General features: G+C 41.5%; 2 protein-coding genes across 6 annotated transcripts; one reads left to right on the top strand and one right to left on the bottom strand.

Moving 5' to 3' along the window:
* The first annotated feature begins 151 nt into the window (after window positions 1–151).
* Window positions 152–9,220, top strand: pck2 (phosphoenolpyruvate carboxykinase 2 (mitochondrial)). The gene is given in 12 exon segments (XM_029457516.1): window positions 152–668; window positions 4,078–4,219; window positions 4,221–4,291; window positions 4,504–4,688; window positions 4,962–5,032; window positions 5,265–5,400; window positions 5,510–5,697; window positions 6,227–6,389; window positions 6,478–6,693; window positions 7,070–7,207; window positions 7,442–7,537; window positions 7,768–9,220. Coding segments are annotated over 12 exon segments (1,908 nt in total). The 5' UTR covers window positions 152–636; the 3' UTR covers window positions 8,238–9,220.
* LOC115025357 (vascular cell adhesion protein 1-like) lies at window positions 9,157–15,537 on the bottom strand. 5 transcript variants are annotated; one of them, XM_029457525.1, is made up of 10 exons: window positions 15,355–15,524; window positions 14,710–14,849; window positions 14,007–14,362; window positions 13,795–13,870; window positions 12,735–13,121; window positions 11,573–11,878; window positions 11,217–11,477; window positions 11,019–11,103; window positions 10,880–10,919; window positions 9,157–9,897 (listed from the first exon to the last, which is right to left on the bottom strand). In XM_029457525.1, the coding sequence occupies exons 4-10, from the start codon at window positions 13,856–13,858 to the stop codon at window positions 9,670–9,672; spliced, it is 1,371 nt and encodes a 456-aa protein (XP_029313385.1). In that variant the 5' UTR covers window positions 13,859–13,870; window positions 14,007–14,362; window positions 14,710–14,849; window positions 15,355–15,524; the 3' UTR covers window positions 9,157–9,669. The 5 variants fall into 5 exon arrangements, with proteins under 5 accessions (XP_029313385.1, XP_029313386.1, XP_029313387.1 ...); XM_029457526.1 differs by having other exon boundaries at window positions 13,795–14,362; window positions 14,710–14,840; window positions 15,355–15,523; XM_029457529.1 differs by having other exon boundaries at window positions 9,794–9,897; window positions 11,019–11,093; window positions 13,795–14,362; window positions 15,355–15,537.
* Between the last annotated feature and the right edge of the window lie 4,798 nt (window positions 15,538–20,335).

Below are 20,335 nucleotides of genomic sequence, written 5' to 3'. Positions count from 1 at the left end.
CCAAATACAATGTAAACACGTGGAGAAGAAATCCAATATGGCGGCCCTTATAGAGTTGGTGCTCACTTTTCTAGGCTTGCCACACCAGCATACATTGCGATTCCACCGGAAGCCCAAAACTCCGATTCCATGTATTTCCGTACAGTTGCTCGAACTTCCGCTGCGTTTCTGAGGCGGAGCAGGAACTCTAGAAACGTGCGTCAGCTGGGAGGGGCTACCAGCTTAGTGGTTTGAAGGAGGGAAAACAAAACCCTATAGACACAACTTTGTGCAAAAGTAAACTATATTATATTTAAGTTTGAAAGTAGAAGCTCTTCAAAGCTGAGCTAATTCCGGTGCCCATTGTTAAAACTTCACTTTTTAAAGCGGTGTGAGGTGTTTGAGGACCGCGGAAGTTTCTGAACTCTGTGACCGTGCAGCAGCTTCAGCAGGAGGGCATCCAGTGTGCTGCTCACATCAAGGTGTACACCCGTGTGAATGTCCACGTTGAACAAAGTGCAAGGTCCTCTCACAGCTCAGATATGAGCTGCTATCAGCTCTAGACACTGCTGCTCCTCACTTTACCCTGCATATAACTTTAAATGTGCCTTTTTACACTTTCATTTTTTTAAGCTAGTTTTATTTTTTGCACTGAAAATGTCGTGCCTGTTGCTAGGAGTCCTACGGAGGTGAGTAATTGTGACTTGTTTTGTGGGTATTTAAAATCGAGTTTTAGCTTCGTGAACAATACATTTGAGTAAGTGCGACAGCATACACAAAATAGTTAAGTAGTTTTGCTTTTCATTCAAATTCTGCCATTCAAATGTAAGTTGAGTGTAGGATTCTTGTTTATCAATGTAGCCTGTTTTTTCTATTCCATACACGTACACAAAAAAGGTTTCCTGTCCTACATATTTAATATGAAAGACAAAATTGCATCCATGTTGACAATTTGTTAACACAAAACTGAATAATTTACATTTCAGAGATACTTTTCCAATGAATACTGTGGCACTATTCCAGTATTGTTCATGTACTATTCTGTTGGCAGAAACGTGTCCAACTTGATCTCAGAGACAAAGCTCAGCTCAGATAACACTGAGCAAAGACATGTAGCTGTCTTTATAGATTAAATAATACTCTACACTGTAGTATGTGCTTTAAAAAGGGCTGTCTTATTCCTTCTCTTCACCACTTTCCTCTTCCAGGCTTTGTGATGACACCACATCACACAGGGACTCTGGAGTCAATGTGAGCACTCCATGGCATTGTGTGTTTGCTTTTATTGTGTCATTAAGGATGCATGTGAGCGAGTGACCGACACCAAGACAGGACATGTGGGTTAGAGACAGGGAGGCCCATGTTGCTGTGCATTTTGTTTGTATTTCTGCTTGAGAGATGGTAAATGGCTGGAGAGTAATCACTCCTCTATTTGCCTGAATGTCCTGGAGCATGTTCTGTGTATTTTTCCCTGGGTATTCGCTCTACCATGTGTGAGGATAATGTACGTAGCACGTGTGCATGTTTTAAGTGATACTCTGGTTTGTCTCTGCTTCATGTGTAGACTATGCCCTAAAGAGGCTATTGACCAGGATCAGTGTGAAGGGGGATTGTAGGCGTGTCTGGTTGTGGTGTGTGAGGATTGGCTTGCTGACTGGAGGTGTGTTAGGAGGAAAAGTAGCTGTGGACCAGGGAATAGATGCCAGATCAGCGTTATCTGTTCCTTGACATTTCAAAAGGTTTTCTTAAAAGAGGGATAAATCGATGCTAAATGTATCAAATAGAGGCATGCATGTCCTCAATAAGTATGGGGGATGGGGTGAGGAATGGAGAGGCATGCAGAGACAAAAGCATGAGAGGATCAACAACTGTGGAGGGAAATGGGGGGCAAAGGTCATCAGTCTGGAAAAGCTTTTTTTAAGCAAAGGAGGATGAACAATGCTGCTAATCCTGTCGTCGCTTTCACCTTTTATCTTCGGTCTCAAGTCAGCCACCTCCCCTGATTCAAAAATCAAATGAATAATCAACACATTCAAGCTTTCTGTTTATTCTTTCAAGTTCAGTCCAACTCCTCTACTTTTCAAATCCTTATCACATTATAGATAATGTTCAGCACCACCCGGATGGTTACAGTAATCAGTGGCATAATGGAGTTGATTATTAGAAGCATCGCTAATTGATTTACTGTGTGTGAGGGGGAAACTGTAGCTGTGTAGAGCTGATTTAGAGAGACTGGTTCGTCTTGTTACACAGATGGGACTGTCAAAGTGTCTTTTATGTTTTGGTCCTCTGCGGCTAAAGGTCAATCTAGGTTGCTGTGATACAGTAAAACTATTGTTCTTTTGGTTCCCCGTCAGTTAACCATCTGTTCAGATTGTAGTCAACAAGTCTAAAGATCCTCTGAAACTGACACAAGAAGAGAAATCAGAGTGTTTAAAGTGTGTTTGATGGAGGCATGGATATAACAATCGCCTGAGTTTAGCTCGAGCAACATATGGTTGACACTTATTGGCGTACACCTCGACAACCTCCATCATTAAGTAGCCTGAGAGGCTTAACCTGGGGCAGCTCATTGCTGTGAGTGCATGGTAATAACATACAACATGATGATCATTCTGTAAGTTAGGGTCCCGTTGAGAGTAAAATAGATGATAAAGCGGGATATGCTTTAGGGTGTTGCCACCTTGTGATTAACAGGTCTCTACAAGAGCGACCTGTCGATCAGGATCGAGGAGTAGCCATGCAAATACCTCCCCTTCTCCATCCTCTGCTCTAAATATATGCTATGTGTTCCAATACCCATACTACCATACTGTGTAGTTGGTATGCAAAATTCAAGATTGATCATTTAAAAAAAGTTGTAAAGTAATCTGTCTCTCGCTGTATGTTGAGCCTGCATTTTAAGCACAAACTGAAGTCTGTTCATGATTAATTGCTCCCACATCAATGGCTAAACAGCTGGCTGGGTACAGGACAGGAAGTTTGAACCCTGGGACAGAAGACTTTCAGCTCTTTGCCCTGTCAGGCTGCATGCTATCGTCTTTCTCACTATGAGCCTCTCTGCGTTGCTGCTTCACGTGCCCTTTGTACACCCCAACCAGATTCACTTGTGTGTCTGCATGCCAAATTACATGTGTGTGTGTGTGCCTGTAATGCACGTATATAATGGCACACCCAGTGCAGCCAATTGGGAGCTGTGTGTGTGCATTTGACGGGACGGCCTTATTGTCTTCGTGATTAGTATTCCCAGTCAAATTAGCCATTGATGTGGGACGATTTATGGTTGAAACATACTTGGGTTACTCTGGGTTTCTCAATTGAGGATACAGGATTACAAATGTAATATTTTTCTCAATTTTAAAGAGGTCTTCTGGGGTCATCCACATTGTCCACAGACAGACAATGGAATAGACGATGTGTGTATGTGCTTTGTTTTCTATAGAGCGACAGGAGACTCGCACACAGGCTCGTGTTTTACCAGCTTGCATAGCTACTGTCCTCTCAGTGGCTCGTGTTTGTGAATATCATGCTACTAAAAAACAATAGGCCGGCCCCCCGCATGCCTCTCTTTATGTGGAGAAGTCTGTTTGAGGCTCTCAGGTTGCACTAATAACTGCATCAAAGGCATCTCGCTATCACTGCCGTCACATGAAAAGCACAAAACTCCAATTTGAGGCCTTATTTGTACTTGTTTTAAAAGTTTTTCTATTTCCTCCTCATGCTCTTCCAACTCCATTAGTATCCGTTGGAATAAATACTAAAAGTAACGTTTATCTCAGTACTTTGGTAATGGCAGCAGATGATTAGTAAGATCTGACAGAAGACTTTGTGTTCTCCAGTTTGGATGTTGTAAAAGTCTGTAAACCCAACGCAATGCAATGCGGAGACGTGAACAGCAGGGTCTGTTGAGCTCACAGGAGGCCACATTACGTAGATGGATCACTGGATCGACTGATGACCCACAATATCCTGCTCATGACATGTCCAACAATTGCTGTTCTCGTTATCAAAAAGGTTGCACTGCGAGGATTAACTGTACATTCAGGTGTTGTTGGAATCTTCTCGTAACGAATCACTAAAATGACGGTTATCTTTCAGACATGGTGGTGTTGGAGCAAGTGTCGGGGTTCGGTCCCTGGCCTCCATCCCCTCTCTGCCCCCGGCGGTGGCTGAGTTTGTGAGGGGAGCGGTGGACGAGTGTAAGCCCACCCGTGTGCATGTGGTGACGGGGACGCCGGAGGGAAACGGCCAACATCCTGGCAGGTCTGGAGAAGGAGGGGATGGTCAAGAAGCTTTCCAAATATGAGAACTGGTAAGGACTTAAAATGTGTATACTTACGCAAATACATACGATGAGACACTTTTAGGTGTTTTATTGGACTCACTTTGTCGACTTGTGTCTGTATATTTCTCCTAAATTTGAGGGTTAATAGGCTAATATCTATTAGGTAGTTTTATTTGATCCTGTTCAGCTGTAGTGTCTCCCCTTAACTTAAGTTCTCTGATTCCTGCTCTGTTTTTCAGTTGGTTGGCACGTACAGACCCAAAAGACGTGGCTCGGGTGGAAAGCAAGACTGTGATTGTGACCAAGAGCCAGAGGGACACCATCCCCATCCCTGCTGGAGGGGTGAAGAGCCAGCTGGGCAGCTGGATGAGCGATTCCGACTGGCAGAACGCGAGACAGGAGCGTTTCCCGGGCTGCATGGCAGGTAGTTGGTGGTCTGCAGGACAGCTTGAAACGGAACGTCGGGAACGTGCGTCATGTCACCCGTGTCTTTTAGGTGTTTCACTCGCAAAAACATCGGGCCTGATTCACTGACGTCTTCCTCAGTCAGATTCATGACGTGTTCTTAAACTGCAGAGTTGTTTATACTTGTGTTCTTATATTGATGGATCCCATTGTCATTGAAACAATGTCGCCTGTGGTGGAAGAATAAGCTGCATTAATGTTGTTCCTGCTTCTCTCTGTGTGCTCTCTGTAGGCCGGACCATGTATGTGATCCCCTTCAGTATGGGTCCTGTAGGCTCGGCTCTGACTAAATACGGTGTCCAGGTACTGACTTTCTCAACACTTGATACTTAGGAAAAAAGCGTGCAATAAAGCAATAAGCCTTCCGTGTTGTACCTATAAATGCTTCTCTTGATTTGCTATAAATTGCTGTGATATATTATAGTAATTTATCGCACACTATATTCTAGTGAATTGCTGTTGCACTTTATGGTTATTACTCACTGAATGTTTCAGGTTGTAGATCAGCGTGATAAACATTTCGTTCTGCTTGAAGGTGACAGACTCGCCATACGTTGTGGCCAGTATGGGGATCATGACGCGCATGGGCACTCCTGTCCTGAACAGACTGGCTGAAGGAGCGGAGTTTGTCCGCTGTCAGCACTCTTTGGGACGACCTCTTCCACTCAAGGGTACGAATTCGAAGAACCAGCAAGAAGTTGTTTTATTGCTTGGTATTGCTTCAAACTTACAACCCCCCCCCTCCCCCCCTCGCCCCCCCCTCGCGTCCCCCCTCTCCAGCCCCTCTGGTCAACTCGTGGCCCTGTAACCCACAGCAGGTGCTCATATCTCACCTGCCAGACACCAGGCAGATCATGTCCTTCGGCAGTGGCTATGGAGGAAACTCGCTCCTGGGGAAGAAGTGCTTCGCCCTACGCATCGCTTCCCGCATCGCCAAGGATGAAGGCTGGCTGGCCGAACACATGCTGGTGAGTGTGTAACATCAAACATAATGCTCCATAGTAGAGAGCTTAAAAAGATGCTCATGTGTTTCTCATTGTGATGCTTTAATTTCTGTGAAAAATGTAGTTTTTATCAGTTCTCTTTGCTTACTTACATTTTTCAATGATGCAAACATGTTGTTTTTGATTGATCAATCCAATTATATGTGAACATACTGGCATCTTCTATAATCCTAAAATAACTGATTTAGGCCTTCTTGAAGTTATTTACGGGAGAAAATATGAAAATTGAGTTGATAGTTTCAGCAACAAATATCTGCAGGCGAGCATTAACATTGAATCTTGTGATGGGATTTTCTTTTGATCGTAAATAGAACTTTGTACTGTTATTACCTCATTCTGCTTTAGCATAATAATTATTCCTACAGTAACACTGTCCCTGGAAAAAACACATAGAAGAGAAAATAACATAGCAGGGATTGTAGATTATGGCTGTTCTTCAAAAAGGGCTTGGCCATGGTGCTCTGTTATAATCGCCACCGTCTTCCCTCCTCAGATCCTGGGTATTACCAACCCTCAGGGAGTGAAGCGGTACGTCGCCGCGGCCTTCCCCAGCGCCTGTGGTAAAACCAACTTGGCCATGATGAAACCATCTCTGCCAGGCTGGAAGGTTGAGTGTGTTGGCGACGACATTGCGTGGATGAAGTTCGACAGCCAAGGTGAGAGGGAGAAGGATGTCTCACACACATAGAATCACTTTGTTACTCCACGGGTGGTGTTAGTAAATCCTGCCGTCTGTCTCTGCAGGGAAACTGAGAGCCATCAACCCAGAGAACGGCTTCTTCGGCGTGGCTCCCGGCACCTCAGACAAGACCAACCCCTACGCCATGGCCACCATCTCCAAAAACACGGTGTTCACCAACGTTGGCGAGACCAGCGATGGAGGAGTGTGGTGGGAGGGCCTCGACCCCCCCGCACCCGGGGTCACACTCACAGACTGGCACGGAAAAGCCTGGCAGAGAGGTGCATTTCTCGAGATGATGAATTGGTTTTACCACTTTGTTACTAATGAACATCAATGAATATTCAGCAGTTTTACTGATATGCTTTATGCTTGAATCATGCGTTTGTATCTTTGAAGTTTTTGTTATTGGTAGCTCCACACAGAGCAGACCCGGCGCATATAAAACTTTAAGTATTAGTCAATGACCACAAGGTCATCACAGACTTTCTGCTTTCTGGATAAACCAAACTGACCTATAAAGAGAAATTAAACAGCCATATTGTGGATATAGTGCCATCTAGTGGTATGTCAATAATAATCAGATGTAGGTGTAAAAACACTGACTTTACATCGAAGGTAGAATAAACTGTTTTTTTTTTGCTCTTTGTAAAAAAGGAAGCTCGACTCTGTGTGCCCACCCCAATTCCCGCTTCTGTGCCCCGGCGGCTCAGTGTCCCATCATTGACCCCCAGTGGGAGAGTGAGGAGGGCGTTCCCATCGACGCCATCATCTTCGGTGGCAGGAGGCCCGAAGGTTGGTGCTGCCTTCATTTAACATAGTTTTCTCTAATAGACTTTTGTTGATGAGCATAGCATTTTCACATGTTTTAGTAATTGTCTTAAATTCATCTACAAGCCAAGCCTAGAAACTGTGTTTAAGTCGTTACAGCTACAATTTGTATTACACATTAACATTAAAAGTCAAGCAATATTTACAACATGTGCAAGTAGCTGTGCATTAAACGTGATAAAATGTTGACGTTGTCAGGAGTCCCTCTGGTCTACGAGTCTTTCAACTGGCAACACGGAGTCTTTGTTGGAGCCTCCATGAGGTCTGAGGCCACAGCAGCTGCTGAGCATCAAGGTACAAACTCACGCACTGATCATCCCGGGGTCTTGAGTCCTGTAAATACATTCGTACTGATTTACAGTTAGGATTGACTTTCGGTTGAGTCTCTTTTTACAGTGACTATTTTAGATATTGGGTGATATATCAGCCATTACAAGGTTGTCCTGTTGATGAGGGGTTTTAAGATGATAGTATGGTAAGGACGTGACTCTTACTATTACTAAAGACAATTCTTTATCCTTCAGGCAAGGTGATTATGCACGACCCCTTCGCCATGCGGCCGTTCTTCGGTTACAACTTTGGCGACTACCTCGCTCACTGGCTGAGCATGGAGCGCAGAAAGGCCCCCACTCATCTGCCCAAGATCTTCCATGTCAACTGGTTCAGAAAGGACCCGGCGACCGGCTCCTTCCTCTGGCCCGGTTTCGGCGAAAACGCCCGCGCACTGGAGTGGATCTTCACGCGCTGCGGCCGGGAGAGGGAGGACGAGGCTGCCAAGAAGAGCATTATCGGCTGGCTGCCAGAAGATGGCGCCATCGACACTAAAGGTCTGGGCGGCAAGGTGGATATGGGTGCCCTGTTCGATGTGCCCAAGTCTTTCTGGCAGAATGAGACGAAGGAGTTGAGAGCCTACTTCACTCAGCAAGTTGGAGCCGATCTGCCTGCACAGGTGGAGGCTGAGCTGAAGGCACTGGAGGACAGAGTGCACAATTAAAACTCTCCTGACAGGAAGTTCATCCTGAAACAGGGAGGTAGTCACTTATGACAATATTCAGATCATTAAGGTGCAATCAGAGTCACTGGCTGAGCTTACATACACAGAGAACTTAGTTCTGAAAACAGTTATTTGGTTTTAAACTTATAAACTTATGCTGCCACTCCTCTTTTGTCTTCACCACATAGGAATTGCACTGAAATGCTAGTATGAAAGAGTTCTAGTACTCGCTGCTCAGTCAAAGATGCTTTATGGCAACTTTAAGATCTATAAAGAATAAAAAAGCTCCGCCTCCAAAAAGACCAATAGCCAGTAGTTACATTTCTCTGTGCATGAAAACACAAGCAGTGACTCTTGCCTTTCTCTTTTATGAAGAGACTTCTCTTGGGAATTAAATGTCAGAGATAAAAAGCTAATCTACAATTTAATAACTTTGAATACGACTTCACACTAAAACTGTAACAGAGTCTGGTGGCAGGAGGGAGCTTTGACTCCACATGAAGGTTAGATTTCTGTGACCTTGTCAAACTTGTTATGTAGAGAAGCTAATGTCACGTCACTCACAAGACATGGCCTCTGAGACCTGTAACAACACAATGTCTAGGGTGCTAATGTTTACAGTTTAACATGGTTACTCATAACATTTTTATAAGTGAATATTAGCTCCAGATCGTTTAATACAATATTGACAGAGTCTCATAAAATGCCCTTTTATTTTAAATTGAGCTTGATATTCAAATACATATATATCAGAAGGACAATAACTGCTCAAAACATTGCAGCAGATTTCCAGTGGGAATTACTATGCATAATTCAACTTGACACTTTGTTATGTTTGATTTAAATTGTATGATTTCAGGTGATGTTTACGCGCAAAATGTGAAATGTTGGACCAAAAAATGCAACTGAGATTACTAGGTATTTTAAGAAGTTGTATGCCAGGGTTTTTATTACAGTGCAATGAATAAATATCTTCAAATGCAGAAACTGTCTCATGTTCATTATTAAAGTAATTAAAATGCGAGATACAAAATACAGAAGAAACAGAAGAAAATGTAACAAAATAACACTAACATTTCAAAATAAAATGCAATCCCCGTTAATGTGTGTACAGAACTTCTGGTGTAAAGTTCACTTTAAGTCATTCTAATGTTATTTACAAAAGTTCCCTATTGAGAGCTTTTGTACTAATATGGACATCACACAGTATCACACCATATACGGTCGTTAACACATACGGATTACGTTATAACTGTACATTGCAAAAGTATCTGAGCAGCAGGATGTGGAGGTTTGAAGTTCCCCTTTATTTCACTGGGCAGTGAAGATTACATTTCCCGCCCTTGCTCCAGTGTCTTTTTCTACATCAAGACATAGATTGTAAAACATGTAAGTTTATTTATCCAACCTAAATGTGATCACAAGACGATACTCATTTCCTCTTCACTTGGGCGTAGAGCGCCTCGTCATCAGTCGGTGTTGAGCGGTTTGCTGTCTCGGGCACTTTGACCTGTGCGTACAGAGATTCCTGCTGCTGTGCACCGTCCTGCTCTGAGGGCTGTTCAGGTCTCCGCTTGGAGAAGTCCATCTCTCCGTAATGGATGTCTTCTTCTGTTTCTGTTGCTGATTCTTGAACAGCTAGCTCTTCAGCTGTTTGACTCTGCACAAACACAAACAAGAAATGTTGTGAGCTGAAGCTACAGCTGGACACGTCCTTAGTGGATAGATACAGGTATTAAAAATGTCGTCTGCCTTATTTATCTGCAAGGACTATTCTGGGGATGTCTGCACCTTGTTTCCCTATTATGTATGCAGATTAGGATGTGTGACCCCAGCCCCTTGATTGGCTGCAGCGATACCTCTCCTCCCACCTTGGCGGAGACCTGTTGTGATTGGCGCGTACCTGTTCCGGTCCACCAACCCGAGGCACACTGGAGAGACCAGAAGACTACAAATGCTTGGCCAGCTCTACAGTCGGGGCTGCTGGTGTTGTCAGTCTACACACATGTAATTCTGTTTGGTCCGAGGCTGTGGCGCTCTTATGTGTATTGTATATTGAATGTTGCATATTGTGTTTCGTGTTCCGTGCCAGTTGTTCGCGTTGTTTAGTTGGGACAGTTTGATCGTCAGCCGTAGAACAAGCTGTGTAGAGTTATTTGTTAAGCACGCTAGGTGCTTAGGTGCTATTTATGCTTTGTTCATATTTAGTATTAATCCTGTTTTAGAATTGTTTAGGTTGGGGTTTATTTAGTTAGTTTGGCTTTGACGCCTCGCTGCTCTTGTGTTAAAAGCCTGAGTTTTGTTCCATTTGTCGCTTTAAAAGCAACTGATATAAATATACTTTATTCACCATAAACTTCTGGTTGTATGTTACTCCCGTTTCCCTTGCCGAGCCGGGTCGTAACACACATAAACAAAGTAAAAGATACATTTGATATATGATTATTATTCTTTGTTCAAATTTTCTATAGATATTGCGATAATATCATTATCACAACTTATTTTGGTGAAAATCTGATATCGTGCCCCAGTTACAGACCCATCTCAGATTAAATGAACTTTTTCACTGGCCGACTGCATCTGAATGTAAAACATTGAAGGGCAGCAGGCCTTCTCTACAGGGAAGTTTAGTATGTACTCACCTGAGTCTTTAGTGCAGTTGGACGTGTTGACTTTAAACGCCTAGAAGACATTAGATTAATTATACTGCGCTTTAGGTCCAAGAAACAGTGTGCCGGTAAAAGCTTAAATGTGAGTACCATTAACTGAGGAGACACTTACCAAACGCAGACAACCAGGATGGTGAGAATGATGACCCCAACGAATACTCCAAGAATTTTCCACAATTGATGAGAGCTAAAGTTGCCTCAAGACAAGACGGCAACACCAAGGTAAGTGACTTAAAGAAGAGGACGAGTGTTGAATGTGGACATGTAACAATATCCATGTAGCATTGCTGGAGTCCCTTTTAATAGTTACCTTCTATAGTGAGCTGGATGTCTGAAGAGGTTTGATTACCGAGACCATTTGTGGCCACACAGTAATAAACCCCTCCACCTGTCACATTGAAGCTGTAACATCTTCCTTCAGACACTCTGACGGCTCCATCGTTGCTCTTCTTGAACCAGGTGAAGCTGCTGACGGGAGGGTTGGCTGTGCTGGAGCAGCTCAGGTTCACCCTGCTGTCTGTTGCCCAACCTGAGGATGGACTGATGGACGTTGAGGTGTTCTTGGGAGCATCTGCAGATACAGATGTGAGATAAGAGAGAAGCATGAGAGCCTGAATTAGATCCTGAGAAAGAAGAATCATCAGGTGCAAAAACTGGTTGTCTTACATGAAACATTGAGAGTCTTTGTCTCCTCTGCTGTCTTGTGATCTGTCCCTTCATTCACAGGATAACTGGCAGAGCAGGTGATGTTCAATCCATCATGTTGGTCTGACAGAATGAAGGTCTTCTGGATTTTAGTTGTGAAGGTCCGATTTGCGTTTTCCTTTATTATGTTGTCGGGGTTTTGTTGGAGAGTCCAGGTGAGTTGAGGAGGGTCGTGTGGACAGGGAGTTGCAGCGGAGCAGCTTATAGTGACAGACACGTTCTCTTTCACATCACCTGAGATCTCAATTGTGGGGCTCGGAGGAGAATCTGGGGTTTGAAAACAAACACATTTTACACTGACAAACACAGCAACAGTCTACAGGCAGGCAGCGGCTCTGTAAGTGTGATCACGTGCCACTGACAACATGCTGATACAGCAGCTTTAATGTTCACCATCTTCATTAACTTCATACATGTACTATTCTACATTTGAGAGCAAAGTATTATACTTTTTACTCCACTGCATTTATATAACAACTATACTCACTAGTTCCTCTAGACATTCAGATCTTTCTATGAAAAGATTATATATTGTACATTTGTTTACTTGTGATCCCTGGTCATGTTTATGATGTTTGACTTGTTGGCAGCTCCTCCAAAGATACATTTCCCCTCTAAACTTCTCACATGGTTTCATTGCAGTCATGGTTTGAGGCTTAATAAGGCGAAACTTTCCAATAGTTCACAATAAAGCAAAGACTAGAGAAAAGTCCAAAATATGAACACAGATTTCTCCTGTCCTCTACATTAACCAAGTCACTACCCCTCAGATTGATCTTGTGACCCTTTGGAGGGGAAACATAAAAAGCAAACTAAAACAGATTCATCTAGATTGTGTCTGTAACTGATGGTTAATAGCCAAAATAACTCAACACATGATAACAGGAAGCCTTTGTCATGGAACTATTAATAGTGTTTATATTTTAGTCAGACATTCAAATCGATGACTCTCTGATCACAGGCGGGTTTCTGTAACATTTAACCAGCACTGACACTGTTGATAATCCTACAGCAGATATTTACGCTCACATTGAAGGTTCACTGTGTTTGTTGTTTGGACCAAAACTGATTTTTATTCTAAACAATAATAATATGACGGATGATAAAATAAAAACTCTCTTACCTTTAACTTTTATTTGAAGAAGATCACAAACAGCTGTTGCCATATATGGCTTATTCTCAATTCTGAAGAAGTATGTGTTCGTGTAATTTGAGATTAAACTGGAAAATAAAGTGGTGCAGTTGTTCTGACGCATGTCTCCAGTGATATTCATTGGATAGATATTATCACTCCTGCTGCTGTCGAAAATGACATTATTTGGAGTGCTGCCAAAATAGGGGTTACTTTTTATCCACATTCCAGAGATTGGTTTTGTTCCGTCAAATGTCCCTGAGCTTTCGTCAGGAGTGAAGGTACATGGGATATGCAGACAGGATCCACTCAGTGCTTCCATCTTCTGAGGTGTTGTAATTGAAAGGTGTGCCACATAATCACAAGCAGCGTAAGCACCTGTAAACAGACTCATGGTTAACAGTTGGGATGTATAAAACATTTTTAATGAAGAGAAAAGCCCAAATGTACTTCAGCAGTAATATTTTGCATTACGGTACAAACTGTATCTGTATAACACCTTTCATACAGGTTAGGGCAGTCGAGAGAAAGACAGAAGTGTGGATACAAAAACAATTCAGCAATTTATCAATTTGGGACCAAAACAATACAATTATATAAATGTGATCAAATAGAATTAAGAGCTATAATAACAGCAATAAAACAGCTTAAAATACAAACTAGATTCATAAAACAACAATAACATTTTACAACCTAAATATAATTAAATAAGTGAATAATGTAATAGAAATGTCTATAAACCATCATTAATCAAAGGCCTGGCTGAATAGGTCAGTTTTAAGTTTACTTTGAAAGATTTCAACAAAATAGTCATTTTGTAATGATTCATTTTGTGTTGGTTTATAATAAGCAGATAAAAACCTCCCCTCCACAAACACGTCCATACCCAGCAACAGATCTCCAAATAACTACGTCAGTACCGTTCAGTGACAAAAGAAACAGAAAACACAGATTGTGATATTCACATGAATTTAGTGATTAAATAATGTGCTTTGTTTCTAAAATCAAACTAAATGGTTCAAGTCTCCAGATAAAAAGTGAGCAGACTCACCAGACAGAAAGAAGACACTCAGCAACATGTTGGCTGTCACAAGTCTCACAGACTGGACTGCCATGAAACTCTTCACCTGGATTTGCAAACACAATAATGCCGCAACTTTTACAAAGCATTCATCCTGCTCTGCACAGACACAATGTCCCGAGTTCAGTAACAGACAACGACTCTGAGATAGACAAGAATCAAAGCAAATGATGTTTTCTTACCAAAATAGCCCGCGTCAGAAAAGAGCGACTGTTAAACCCTTTGGATGGTTTGAAGTGAAAATAATAAAATTCATTCAAGTTTTACAAACCAACTTCCCTTTTGAACTGTCACACTTTAAAACCAAGTCGACTTCCTATAATGTATAAACAGAGAGCATACCTTATAAGGATGATATGGCAAGCATTGTGTGTGTGTGTGTGTGTGTGTGTGTGTGTGTGTGTGTGTGTGTGTGTGCGCGTGTACGTGTGTGTGTGTGTGTGTGTGACGCATAAAAGCCTAGGGAAGCGTATTCCCCTAGTGGCCACCAGCATACATGGCAGAACACTCCTCGTCTGGTGTCCCCAAATCTGTCAACCTAAAGGACAAATAATAATCTTACATTTCATTTTTCTATGATTTCATAAGAATAACACATTTCTGTTTTTCTTTTACTTCTGTGGAATATCTCTAATGACTGAAGCTAAGGCGAGTCTAGGGGTCCCCGGTGCACACTGTGGGATAGTTTAACATTAACATTATTACTGCCAAATTCAAATGTTACTTTATCTTATTAGACAGTTATTTAATTCTTAACTAACAAAAAAAACATTTTCAAAAAGTGTTTTATTTTACTTTTTTACAAAATGATCATATTTTGTGTCAACTGGTTCTATTGGTTCTTGCTCCTGTGCTGAGGCAGCAGTGTGTTCTGTGCGTCCTTACTATATATATTCACTTGGATTCACTTTGCACCATGTGGCAACTTTTCCTCTCAAAAATTCCCCTAGAATCCACCTCTGCACCAATCACACAGCAGTGCTGCTGGATGCCGTCGCTCCTTGGCTTCTCATTGGCTGAGATTGCTGAAACAATTCAGCAATTTATCAATTTGGGACCAAAACAATACAATTATATAAATGTGATCAAATAGAATTAAGAGCTATAATAACAGCAATAAAACAGCTTAAAATACAAACTAGATTCATAAAACAACAATAACATTTTACAACCTAAATATAATTAAATAAGTGAATAATGTAATAGAAATGTCTATAAACCATCATTAATCAAAGGCCTGGCTGAATAGGTCAGTTTTAAGTTTACTTTGAAAGATTTCAACAAAATAGTCATTTTGTAATGATTCATTTTGTGTTGGTTTATAATAAGCAGATAAAAACCTCCCCTCCACAAACACGTCCATACCCAGCAACAGATCTCCAAATAACTACGTCAGTACCGTTCAGTGACAAAAGAAACAGAAAACACAGATTGTGATATTCACATGAATTTAGTGATTAAATAATGTGCTTTGTTTCTAAAATCAAACTAAATGGTTCAAGTCTCCAGATAAAAAGTGAGCAGACTCACCAGACAGAAAGAAGACACTCAGCAACATGTTGGCTGTCACAAGTCTCACAGACTGGACTGCCATGAAACTCTTCACCTGGATTTGCAAACACAATAATGCCGCAACTTTTACAAAACAGAAAAGAGCGACTGTTAAACCCTTTGGATGGTTTGAAGTGAAAATAATCCTGAAGTTTTACAAACCAACTTCTCTTTTGAGCTGTCGCAATTTAAAACCCGGTCGACTTCCTATAACTCAAAAACAGAGAGCATGCAGTCGTTTTTTATACCCGAGAAATAGAAGAAGTTCTCTTCATGGTGCAGCCTTGTAGTCAAATTATAGAAGGCCAGTTAGTCCGGTCAGCAACTGATGTCATATCCAACATCACCATAAACAGCGTTGGGAAGTATTCAAATCATTTACTTGAGTAAAAGCAGCAAAACTACATTATAAAAATACTCAATTACAAGTAAAAGTCCTGCAGTCGAATTTCATTCAAACAAAAAAAGGACAGAGAGGCATAAAATGTAAATATTCAAGTAAAAGAAGAAGATGCAGGTTTAAGAACAGGACTGTGAGAGGAAGGAGGAGTTAATGGAAAGAATATCATAATATCACTCCTTGTGCAATTCAAACACATCGACGTCTGTAAAGCTTGATAATTTGATTCTTTCTCGAAGTCTCTACGGTTGAGGTTCTATCGTTGTGTCTGATGTCAAACGTCATATATTACGAGGCTGTATATAAAGCATTAGCTATTAGCTAACAAACAGACCGGAGGACAGCGTTGTTTTATAAAGTATAGTCTGTATACTGACCGTCTCACCTATAGTGCTTACGAGCCTGTTGTCAAACACAGGCATATACATAGTATGAAATTAAGATGACGTTAATATTGGCCTTTCTTCTGGATATTGCATATCGTGTACATGTCCTTACCACTCTTCTTTGTACAATTAGGTGTACATGTGAAAACTGTACACTTATGGAAGCAATTGAAGAGCTGCTGCCAGGAATAGGATGTCATGGAGGAATTCAATGAATATGAGGGACATGGTGCAAACATAACCTGCATAACAGATCACACAGGATTCAAATCAAAGTGTCTGGATGTTTGGGTGTTGCAGACAGCCTACCAAAGGTATTCAAAGAGGGACAGACAACAAGCAGGTGATCAGCCACGTAATGAGTAAGTTACTTGTGTTCACAAATGTGCAGAGCTCAGAAACTTTGATGTATTTTTGGGAAGTCGAATGGTCACTCTGGCAAAGTTACAGAATACATAGATAAATAAGCAAATAAGGTTGAAGTGATTACCATTGACATTTATTATCTTGTATGTTACAGAATGTATCACTATGTGGCATACCACCAGCTGGAGAGATTCTGCTGGGAATACTTGGTAAGAACCACAGAATGCCATCATGTGCCATTCAAAAGATCTGTGCTACGTTTCCATCTGACAGCTACACGTCATTCAAGTATCCAGCACTTCATTAGAGTCAATAACGACACACAATGTCAATTCAGTGATTGAATCTGCTTCTATACAGCACAACAGCATCCCTCTTGTTTGGTTCTTCCACCGACTGCTGAGTGGAGCTGGGACTTCGAAAGGTTCCTCATCAACATTGTCTTGGCACAAAGCATAGAGTCTCAGTCAAGAGTTCAGAGTTTTACTGTGCAAAAAATATGTTTTATAATCAAGCATTATATATAATATATTTACAAAATGGACATGTCAAATTAAGCAATCTGATTGGTTCTTAGCCGTGGTATAATGAGTGTATATCATGGGTAGAATTGTAGTTACTTTTCACAACAAGTCAGTATCCCTCCGCGTCTGAGAAAAAGCTACAACCGTCACAGCTGTTAAATGACGTCCTTTAAGAAACAAACTTACAAAGCTTTACTATGGAGGAGTGGATTGATCAGTGCCTATCTCCAGAGAAAAAAGACCGCTTCGCGTCGGGCCGAACCACGCCCCTTAACTGTGATATAATGACCACGGCCTGTCGTGAGCTATTGCTTAAGAATGGACGGGTGTATGATATATATCTAGATAGTAAATATATAAAGATATATAGTATTTGATATTTATGATATCGTATATATGATTTTATATATATATTTTATATATAATATATATAAACTATATAATAATATATATATATATATATATAAATATAAAGTATATATCAAATATATATATATAATCTTAACATATATATACAAATATATATATATAATATATATTAAATATATATAATATTAAATGTATATATTATAAATATAAATATTATATCAAATATATATATAAAAAATATCTATATATATAAAATATATATATACCTTTAATGTATATATATATAAAATATATTTTGATACAGTATATCTCAAAAGTGAGTAACACCCTTTAGATTTTTGCAAATATTCTGTTATATCATTTCAGGGGATAACATTATCCTACTGAAACTTTGATATTACTTAAAGTAGTCAGTGTTGCTGCCTTGAATAACAGTATAGATTTATTGTCCTTTGAAAATTACTCAGTACACAGCTGTTAATGTCTAAACAGCTGGCAACAAAAGTGAGTACACCCCATAGTGAACATGTCTAAATTGTGCCCAAAGTGTCAATATTTTGTGTGACCACCATTGTTATCTAGCACTGCTTTAACCCTCCTGGGCATGGAATTCACCAGAGCTGCACAGGTTGCTTCTGGAATCTTCTTCCACTCCTCCACGACGACATCACGGAGCGCACGGATGTTGGACACCTTGCACTCCTCCACCTTCCTCTTGAGGATGCCCCACATGTGCTCAATTGGGTTTTAGGTCTGGAGACATACTTGGCCAGTCCATCACCTTAACCTTCAGCTTCTTCAGCAAGGCCGTTGTCATCTTGGAGGTGTGTTTAGGGTCATTATCATGTTGGAAAACTGCCCTACGGCCCAGTTTCCGAAGAGAGGGGATCATGCTCTGCTGCAGGATGTCACAGTATATATTGGAATTCATGTGTCCCTCAATGAAATGCAGCTCCCCAGTGCCGGCAGCACTCATGCAGCCCCAGACCATGATGCTGCCACCACCATGCTTGACTGTAGGCAAAACACATTTGTCTTGGTACTCCTCACCAGGGTGCCGCCACACACGCCGGACACCATCTGACCCAAACAGGTTTATTTTGGTCTCATCAGACCACAGGACATGGTTCCAGTAACTCATGTTCTTGGATTCATTGTCTTCAGCAAACTGTTTGCGGGCTTTCTTATGCATCGGTTTCAGAAGGGGCTTCTGTCTGGGGCGACGGCCATACAAACCGATTTGATGCAGTGTGCGGCGTATGGTATGGGGCCACTCGACAGGCCTGTCCCCTATTTGGGAAACCCTTAAAGCTCTTCTTATGGGTAAGATCATCTTGCATACGTCTCATGTTAATAAAATTCGTAGAGCACGCCAAAGAGAGCTTGAGGAGGTTATCATTAATCTAGACAACCAACTCTTATCCACTCAATCACCTGATATATTTAAAGAACGGATGTGGCTCCAAACAGAACTTGACCTTCTCCTAACAAGAGAGGCTGAACGACTCCTTCTACATTCACGAGGGTCTATATATGAACATGGAGATAAGGCTGGCCGTCTCCTGGCCCACCAAAGGCTAGGGTGGCCTCGAATCAAATCACCCAGATTCGGGATGAGTTGGGCTCTCACACTTCCGACCCAGGAGAGATTAATAACATCTTTAAATCGTACTACTCTCGTCTCTACACGTCTGAATCCCCTGATAGCGAAGATCAGCTACTTACATTTTTTGATAAACTAGATATGCCCAAGATTTCGACTATTGACCAACAGATACTACATGCCCCACTGCAGCTCGCTGAGATTAAAGAGGCAATACAGTCCATAAATAGTGACAAATCACCGGGTCCTGACGGATACCCGGTAGAATTTATAAAAAATTCTCAAATCAACTGGCCCCATTACTATTAGATATGTTTAATTCGTCGTACGACCTAGGCTCACTGCCACCCACCCTTATGCAAGCCTCTATCTCTCTGATCTTTAAGAAGGACAAGGACCCGTTGAGCTGTGCATCATCTCCTCCTTTCCGAGGGACGCATCAGGGTTGTCCGCTTTCCCCACTACTATTCGCAATTGCTATCGAGCCATTGTCAATTGCTCTAAAAGCAGTGAGGAATGAAGGGGATTCAGAGGGGGGGATATCGAACATAGGGTCTCGTTATTTGCTGACGACGTGCTTCTGTATGTGCGCGATCCTATAGCTAGTAATCCACACATACTCTCACTTTTGACCACTTTTGGTTCATTTTCAGGATATAAATTAAACTTCCAAAAGAGTGAATGTTTCCCTATTAACCAATCGGCTACAGAGTTACCTCCGTTGTCGTTGCCTTTTAGAATATCCAACTCAGGGTTTAGATATCTAGGCATTGCAATCACGCAGTCTTTTAGTGCATTACGAGAACAAAATCTTACTCTCCTGACGGCAACAGTCAAATCTGACCTACAAAGGTGGGGTCACCTGTCACTCTCTTTAGCAGGAAGAGTTTAGACGATAAAAATGAACATACAGCCCAGATACCTATACATCTTTCAATGCCTACCTATTTTTTGCCTAAATCTTTTTTCACTGCTATTGATAATATTATTTCCTCATTTATTTGTGCTGGTAAACATGCTAGAGCTAGTAGACCATTACTGCAGAGGGACAGGTTCCTAGGTGGGCTTGGTTTACCTAACTGTATGGGCTACTACTGGGCCACAAACACACATAAGATCATGCTCTGGTTCACTTCGCCCCAGAGTGACTGGTGTCTTGTGGAGGCCAACTCATGTCGATCCACGTCACTTCAAGCCCTCGCATGTAGCACTCTCCCCCTTTCCCCCTCACAGTTCACATCTAACCCCGTTGTAATTAACACTCTAAAAATCTGGGTACAAGTTAGACGTCACTTTGGTTGGCTCACTCTTC

This window comes from Cottoperca gobio, chromosome 20 (assembly GCF_900634415.1).
Source record: "Cottoperca gobio chromosome 20, fCotGob3.1, whole genome shotgun sequence".
Classification (NCBI taxonomy): domain Eukaryota; kingdom Metazoa; phylum Chordata; class Actinopteri; order Perciformes; family Bovichtidae; genus Cottoperca; species Cottoperca gobio.
Note: the sequence above shows the minus strand (reverse complement) of the source record. Positions and strands in the feature narration are given on the sequence as shown.

Bases quoted from the DNA above. Each gene is read 5' to 3' on its own strand.
- LOC115025357 (XM_029457527.1), bottom strand. From the start codon at position 13,858: ATGGCAGTCCAGTCTGTGAGACTTGTGACAGCCAACATGTTGCTGAGT. The intron at 11,478-11,572 runs GTAAGACAACCA...CTGTATCTGCAG, and splicing joins AAAGACTCTCAATGTTTCAT to ATGCTCCCAAGAACACCTCA. The intron at 9,898-10,879 runs GTGAGTACATAC...GTGTTTGTGCAG, and splicing joins CAACTGCACTAAAGACTCAG to AGTCAAACAGCTGAAGAGCT.